General features: G+C 46.6%; 1 protein-coding gene across 1 annotated transcript in view; it reads right to left on the bottom strand.

Annotated features, from left to right (window-relative positions):
• Positions 1-7,698: 7,698 nt before the first annotated feature.
• Positions 7,699-9,044, bottom strand: part of LOC146860809 (sperm-specific sodium:proton exchanger-like) — a 5,538,638-nt gene continuing 5,537,292 nt past the window's right edge. Inside the window, exon 26 of the mRNA XM_085646172.1 lies at positions 7,699-7,817. Coding sequence (XP_085502298.1) covers positions 7,699-7,817 — 119 coding nt within the window. The remainder of the gene's footprint in view (positions 7,818-9,044) is intronic.

The raw sequence follows: 9,044 nt of genomic DNA, 5'->3' as shown, positions 1-9,044 counted from the left end.
GCATTAACAGACACATGGATATGGAAACAAACCAAACATATCAACTGCAATACCAGCAATTATGTGTATCTCCTCACGTCCCTGCAATCGCCAATACATTGGCATGACGACACGCCCAATCAAAACCGGATTTACGGAACATAGGAGCAGCATCCGATGTAAAAAGACAACCGCCAAGCTGTACACACATTATTTGGAAGCCCATCATTCCCCAAACGACCTCCATTGGACCATCTTAGAACACTCCAAACACATCTCCAAGGAAGCGCTGTTCAGAAAAGAACTGGGTTTTCAAACTGGCATCCCACATCCGGGAACTCAATGATGATATTCCATAGGCAGTTTTAAACCATTAACTCGGGGCCACAGCGCTTGTTCCCAGCTCCCTCCAGCTGTCCAGTCAGGTATTATATGATATGGCAACAAGTGGCTGACGTTACCAATCCCTTACCACCAATGCCACTCTCAGCTGTTCAATCAGGTATTTCATGATACGGCAACAAGTGGTATACCTTTACCCCCTCCTATGACATACGCTGACTGACTAGCATGGGGGGCACCAATGTTTAATGCTCACACATCACCTGCCCCCTCTAGTTTATCCTACATGCTATTAGTACCACCCCAGATATATCCTGCACAATCAACCAAATGGGGGCTCCACCCCATCATTGCTTTTGCATCCTTCCAGCCATGTCTGCAAACACCCAAACTCTGGCTTCCCCTTCAACTATCCCCGAAACTCGAACATACTGAACTACTTACATGTTATCTCAAATTGAGTAGTAATTTCCCACTAAGTGACAGCACACTACAATTTATCAGGGCTCCCCACCGTTATGATTCCAACGCTCGCTCCCCTTACGAGCGTCATGACCACTGTACACTGTCGTACCAATAAAGGTTTATTTCCACGTTCGCTCCCTTCACGAGCGTCATGATCATTGCACACAACCAGCCCTCAATAAAGTTTGTTCCCCCCTCCCAAGATGGCGGCATCGGTTAGCGCACTATGCCTCCTCATGGATCTAATCAAAAACGTAACTTCTGGGTATATTCCTCACGGGACACAGAGCGAGGGTAAGAGACCAGCAAGTTGCCGTCCACCCAGCCGTGAGTATGCCTCCCTACCAGCAATGACCACCGATTTCTGGTAAGCCACAGGAGTAATTCCATGTGTGGACTTTGATGTTTAGACCGGCTTTCTCTTCTTTTTGGACCCTGCCTCAGTACGGGGTAACCTGCATCCCACAACGGGCTACTATATCATCCCCTTTTAGCCCTGGCAAGGCATCTATGTCCGCAAGCTTATGACCACATTACCGCTCCACTTCACGTGTGGGGCACCTGGTTTGTTCATAATCCCAACAACACTCTAACCACCCCCACGACCATCTGGTATCAGGCAAGTGGTTAGTCATGTAAAATACCCTACGATAGGATGGTAAGCCCACCACGCACTATAAATATAGGCCATTCCATTTCCCATAGCCTTTGGTTAAAGAGGGTTCCACGGCTGTCGAACCTGACCTAACCATCTCACTCGTCGTTTTCTAAATCACAGTACTAAGAGGCTGACCACCAATTCCACTGCCAACAGCACGACCCTTCCCATAGGCACATACTTTACTTAAATAACCACTGGCACACTACACCTTTTATGTAAGCCTCAATTGGACATCGTCACCCCCCCTTTTTAAACAATACCCTGTTTTTTTGCGCTTTTTAGCCCTCCTTAAAAATACCCCGTTTTCTTGTCTTCTTTATCTCCACAGGTCTTTAACCACCCAGTACAGATCTACTAGGGCCCCACGCCAGGCTACCGTCCCAAATATTAGGAGCATGTCATTAGTTGTGCACCACACCACCACGTAGGTCCTGAAGAAGTGCCACACTACTCTTTATGAGCAACAAGGCACGAAACATGTCGACCCTACACACTGTGACTGCCCGTAAGGAACATTATATCCCCATAGGGCATCAACTCATTCTTAATTAGGCTGGATCTACCTAAATCATTAAAATTGCTTATGAATAGGACTGATCCAGACTTATTTTAAGTTTCACTTCACGTGCACTACACTCCCCTTGCCCTCTTACCCGCATGCACCCCACGGCTTCTTCAAAAAGATCTCCGGCAAAGAGCCCCGTTTACAGTGAGCCCGTCGGGCATTGCAGCGCCGGCCCGACGAGGAGCAAAGCCCAATGATGAAGCATGACACCTCTCGGGGTGTATGAGGGCATCATGAAGAAAGACCTGTCTTTCCCCCTCCCTTCCCACTCTAGGAACTGCATACCCTTTCGTAACACAGTTCTCTAGGAGCCCTGTGGGCAGGACCTGCTTAAAGATCGGCTCCCGGTCCCACCCTCCATTCTCTTTCAAGTTCACAAAATGGCTGCCAGCCACATGGCCAAGACACCACAACAACAAGAAAGGGAGGACAGACAATGCAGGCCTATGGCAAATGCACACTGCCTGGCTTCACAAAATGACCATCAGCCACATGGTCAGGCCACAACAACAAGAAGCATAATCCAAGAGGAACAAAGGAAAGACATGCAGGCCTATAAGGCAAAAGCAGCACACTACTAAACTACAACCACAAAATTGCCACCAGCCACCTGGTCACTCACAGTCAAAACAAGCAAGAGGCCTGGAAAACATTGAACTCAAGCAGGCCTAGATGGCCAGACAAAGGAGGCATGCTAAACAACACAGCTTTAATGCAAAAATGAAAATCCACAGGGCTAAAAAAAGTTTGCAAGTTACACAACAACCACACCACACACACACATCCATCAAAGGCATTTATTTAACACACACCAAAAAAGTGAAATACCCCCAAAAAAAAACATTTTTCAATTCAATCAAATGCCATCCATGCCCTAAATGATGTTTAAATTCAACAGACACCACATTAACAGTTGTTTCATGCACACATGAGTAGCTCTGGGCCTACTGGCTGAAAGGCCTATTGGGCCAGACTACTGGGCTAGTGAATTAAATAAATATTGCAAAATGATTGCAAAAGTTAGAGAAAATGTAGTGAACTTCGCAACGTTTCCTTTATAAAACAAAACTAGTAGAACAATTACATACAAAGAAAAACAACAAGGCCCCTACTGAAACTACAGGCCACCCAAAACAATAAATAAATATAAAAAACAATGAAAAGTACAAAAAAAGTAGATGCAATGTCCTAATCAAACTAAAAACACAAATTCTCTAACTTACTTGTAAAATCTCAAGTCCAAAAGTCCTCAAATTCAATGATATATGATGCAGCAGGCACAAAGAGTGATCCTTCCATCTCCAAATCCAAATGAAAAATGAACAGGACATTAACAAAGCACTGGGAGGAGCCTGCTGGGCAGGAACTGGAAGTTGGCACTTCCTTCCTCTTAAAACAAAAAATACAGCCAAATGTCAATCTGAGGAGTTAGTTTAATCCAAATCATCATACTCAAGAAGGTTTTGTGCTGCTCAAGAGATATTCTTCTCCAGATTGCAAATTCTGCGTATTCGGCATCACGGTCTTCACAGAATGTCCGCCGGATGTCCGATGGCGCGTCCGAATGACGTGTTCACGATTGCACACTCTCGCAGGATTGTGCGGTCGGCTACCAAAATCTCGTGGTGCACGCGAACGGATAGGTAATCTCGTCGGCAAACGCAGGGATGCCGGTAAGGTGCTAACACACACGCGAAAGCGCATTTTGAAAGCGCAAAGAAGAAATAAAATCTGCTCCGCTGCGAACTGCGGAGTTTTCGGTACCTTCGTGTTCTACCCGGAACGGGGAGTTTCCAAAAATCTTCAAACTCCATGAGCGGAGCGGATTTTACCGCCCAGGGTTAGCACCATGCCACAGATTTGTTCCATCTGCAGGCATATAACGTCTTGGTGGAGGGACGCCTGGCTGCCAAGACAACATCACAGACTTTAGGAGGCAGGTCAAACAACGTCAACTGCCGCCGCTCAATCTCCATGCAAAGAGGTGGAGGCTGGACAAGTTCGGTGGAGGACCGTCCCCTGTTGATGTGACAGAAGATCCTCCCGAAGAGGCAGGCTCATCGCAGGATCGATGGCCATGTGTAGCAGCTCAGGATACCAGACTCTTCATGCCCAATCAGGAGCACAAGAATTAATTGGGCCCGGTCGCGCTTGATCTTCTTCAGCACTCTGGGGAGAAGTGGTATAGGCAGAAAGGCGTATAGAAGACCGCAACTCCACTTGCGACGAAAAGCACCCGCTAGCGAATGCCCCCTTGGAAATTCCAATGCGCAGAATTGCTGACATTGCGTGATCTTTTTGGCGGCAAATAGATCTAACCAAGGCTCTCCCCACTGCCGAAAGAGACCTTGCACCACCTCCGAGTGAAGATGCCATTCGTGATCCATCATGCACCTGCGGCTGAGTTTGTCCACCCTGGCATTCAGGGAACCTGCCAGGTGTTGAACCACCAGGGATATGCCCTGATATTCCAGCCATGCCCAGAGGCGAAGGGCCTCCTGACATAGGGTCCACAACCCCAACCGCCTTGTTTGTTGCAGTACCACATGGTGGTGGTGTTGTCCGTGAACACATGCACTACTCTTCCGCGTACAGAGGGAAGGAATGCTTTGAGTGCAAGACGAATCGCCCATAGCTCCAGAAGGTTGATGTGGAGCTCTGATCCCTGCCTCTTCCATGTGGCTGCCCCATCCCAGAAGTGATGCATCGGTCACCACTGTGAACTCTGGTTGGGGAAGGCAAAGGGATCTGCCGTCGACCCAATCCTGGTTTGTTAGCTATCACTGCAATTGGTGTGCAGTGCCCTCCAAGATCTGGACGCTATCGGACAGGTTCCCCTGATGTTGTGCCCACTGGAACTTCAGGTCCCACTGCAGAGCCCGCATATGCCATCTGGCATGGTCTACCAGCAGGATGTAGCAGGCCATCAGGCCCAGTAGCCGGAGGGTCATCCTGACCGAAACCCAGGATAGAGGCTGAAAGATCGGAATCATAGCCCAAATATCCCAGACTCGCTGTTCGTGATGATAGACCCGAAACTCCGTTGTGTCCAGAACAGCTCCGATGAAGAGGAGCTTCTGAGAGGGAGTCAGGTGTGACTTCAGCACATTGATGGAGAACCCCAGAGAATGCAGGAGGTCGGCCGTAGTCTGGAGGTGGGAGACGACAGCCTGGGGCGACCCCACCTTCAACAGCCAGTCGTCGAGATAGGGGAAGACTTAAACCCCTGATCTGTGCAGATGAGCTGTGACCATCGCCATCACTTTCGTGAACACCCAAGGGGCGCTGGTAAGGCCAAAGGGGAGCACGGTAAACTGAAAGTGCTCGTGGCCTACTGTGAACCGTAGGTAATGCCGGTTGGCCGGCAGGACGGGGATGTGAAAATAAGCGTCCTGCAAGGCCAACGCTACCATCCAGTCTCCAGGGTCGAACTTCTCCTTCCAGAGGAAGCGGTTGACATTCCTGAGATCCAATACAGGACGCAGGCCTTTGTCCTTCTTGGGCGCCAGAAATTAGCGTGAATAGCAACCACGACCTACTTCTGGGACAGGAAAGCGCTTGATGGCTCCCTTGGCCAATAGTGCCAAACTTCCTGTTGGAGATGGGCCAGATGATCCTCTGACATGCAGTGGTACTGAGGTGGCATGGTTGGGTAGTCTCGAAGGGGAGGGAGTAGCCCCTTTGGACCATTTACAAAACCCACCTGTCTGACGTGATGGTGCGCCAGTGGAGGAGGTGATGGCGAATCCTGCGACCCATTGGCGATTCGTGGCACTGGAAGGTCGGACTATGAGGGATTGGAGGCTGCTGCAGAGGGGGCTGTGGTGGACTGGCCTGCCCGCTGGCCCCCAGAAACACAGCGGTGGTTCCCACGTCCCCAGCCGCTTAGGGGCTAACCAGCTTGCGCTGACCTGTGGCTCTGGGTGGGATGTGAGAGGAATGATGGTGACTTCGGATTCATGGTCCAGCAGTCGGAGCACAACTTGGAGTTGTGGTCGCGCTCCAGGCAGAATAGGCACACGTGGTGCGGATCCATCACCGACATACAGGAACCGTATCCCTCGCTCCACAGGAGTCGATGGACTTAAAAAACGATGTTTACAAAAGACGAGAAAAAGTCATTCAAAAAGTAATTGAGGGTACCGCTCTCTCCGGATCTGCGCTTGCTGGCGTAGAAAAAGAAACAACTGACGTCAGCGCGCGAGGGCGGCATCTATGTAGCTACCCCAACGTCATCCCGGCGACCACGACGCCAACGACGAACGCAGAGTCGACCGACGCCACCTTCCGACGCGCAGAGGTACTGATGAGAAAAAGTTTTCCGGATCCAGTCTGACGACTGGGGGAAATTCTAAGGTAAGGAATCTATAACTAACTGTTTCTTTCAGATAAAGAAGATATTTTGAAAAGTGCCCTCTAATTAAAATGCTAGTATGGGTACCTACAAATTCAGAGATGTGCAAATAACCACTGCTTCTAAACTCCATATCTTATTCCAATTTCAGAAATACATAGGTTTCCTTGATACCTATTTTTCCCTCTTTATATTTTACTAGATGAACTGCTGTATACCCGGTACACAATGAAAAACCTTTGCAAGGTGCAGCTCAGTTCTTGGCTCTGGGTACCTTGAGTTCTTGGTGAACCTAGAAGTTTTATATATCCCTGCAACCACGAGGATTCAGCAGATGTAATAGTATATTGTTTTAAAAAATCTGCCATAGTTAGAATAAGTTACAGGTGTACATGTAGACAGAAATGGCTGGGTTTTTTTAACTCCATTTCAATATTTTATAATTTCAACTGTTACTTTCTATAGAAAAACCATGAAGGATCTACACAAATGACCTCTTGCTGAATTCTGAATTTTGTCCACTTTTCAGAAATGTAAAGCTTTCCAGGATCTATTATTGGTACCACTAACTGGAAGGAGGTTGAAAGCATGAAAAATATAGGAAAAATTGGCTATGTCCCACTAAAATGCCAAAAAACTGTCGATACCATTTGCAGGGGAAAAAAGACGCTTTCTTATGTAGCACATTTTCCCCCCAGAAAACAAATATCTCGGTCCCCTTCAGGGGAATCCATAAACCCTCGTTACCTTTAGAATCCTTAGGATGTTGGAAGAAAAGGACGCAAATTTGGCCTGAATACCTTATGTGGACAAAAAGTAACGGGGGCCTAATCGCGAACTACCCCAAATAGTCACAAAAAGGAGTAGCACTAGGGGGGAAAAGACCTATCAGCAAAGGGGTTAAATCAATGTATATAATTCATATAGAGTAGGATTCTAATAAATAATTCACTGAATTCTTGCTCATTCTGACAACCACCAATTATACTGGTTAGAAAGTAAATTATTTTTGGAAACCATATATATGTCTCTAGAATAATTTCTAAAATACTTTTGCCAGAAAATATCTGCATTGGCAGACAGTTAATTCCCCCTAAAACTACCCAAAATGACGGTAGTTTATTTCAATTAATTGATAATTGAAGCAATAGTGAGACCTAACTTTGGAATATCCAGCAAGATTCATTATTTAAAGTGAGTCTCCTGTGCACAAAAGTAAGTATAAATATCTGAATGATGCGGTCTAATATTCCATTCACATTAAAACATAATTAGGTTAGTCTATTCTTGAATAGGATGTGATGCAATTTTAATCACCATGTCTTTCACATTTTAACAGGAGTGAGCGGTTTTCAAATGTAAGTCAGTTGTGTTACTTACCGATTCTTTGTTTTTCAGTACTGTCATGCTGTCACTCACTGATATGCTGATACTGGTGCGAGCACTTCTTGCTACAAAAGAAAAGGCATGAATTTATATTCTGTGTTAGTCACATTTGCTAAAGTAACATCTTTTAAATATGTTTCAAGAGGGAACATGTACACCTCTGGTATTTCTATGCATATACAATACAGAGGGACACATTCCAATTAATACGGAACATGTAGTGTAATTATTGCTTCCAGTAACATCATATACCTTGGGTGATGTAATTAATAGGAGTAGTAGTCCCACTTGATTCTGAGTCTGTCTCAGATGTGAGAGATAACATGTATTCTACACAGTGATGTCTGCCTGTTTTGGCTCTTTCTGAGCATTTTTCCAGTACAAACTTGACCAGGGGCCTTTTCATGAACAGCTGCTCTGAGTGTGGTTGAGTGCCTAATGTTTTGAAGTTGAACTGTATAAAGCAAATTCATTTAGCCTAATAACCAAGTTACTTACCTTTGGTAATGCCTTATCTGGTAGAGAATCTATCCAGCTGCAGATTCCTTACCTTAGAATTATCCCCAGGCGTCAGACTGGATCAAGAATAGCTTCATAAGCAGTATCCTTGCGCACTGGTAGGTGGCATCCTTCAGCTCCACGGGGCATCATCCTTGCCAGAAGCGATGTGCACAGTGCCAATATAGATGCCAGTTTCTTTTTGCAACTTCCCACACCAGAAGATCGGAGCCACAAAGAGTACTTAACACTGCTGTGTGAGTGCCCTGAAAGGGGAACAGACCTAAATCTAAAAATCTCCTCACAGAGCGGGGAGATTCATTATCAACTCATCGATCCTCCTCACAGAGCGGGGAGGATCGATGAGTTAATAATGAATCTGCGGCTGGACAGAGACTACCTGATAGGGCGAACTTTTTCATCTTAGAAAGTCTTTTAGCCGCAGATTCTTTACCTTAGAATAAAACCCCTGCAGTGGGTCTGCAAAACAAATTCACACTAGAAATTACTGCAGGACCGAATGGGCAAAGGGCCTGTCCCTATGTACCTGACTGTCCAGGCAGCAATGCTTGGTAAATGTGTGCAGAGAGGCCTCGGCTGCTGCCTGGCAAATCTCCAGGACTGGAACTCTGCCCGCTAATGCAGTCTTTGCAGCTTTGCCTCCCGTGGAATGAGCACACGAACCCTCAGGTAATAGCTTCTTGGTCAAAGCATATCAGGTTTTGACACAGAGCACAATCCATCATGACACGATCCATTTCTGTCTCGTCTTCCCTTTTTAGGCAGGGACATAA

This window comes from Triturus cristatus, chromosome 3_1, assembly GCF_964204655.1.
Source record: "Triturus cristatus chromosome 3_1, aTriCri1.1, whole genome shotgun sequence".
NCBI lineage: Eukaryota > Metazoa > Chordata > Amphibia > Caudata > Salamandridae > Triturus > Triturus cristatus.
This window is presented reverse-complemented; position numbering and strand designations above follow the sequence as displayed.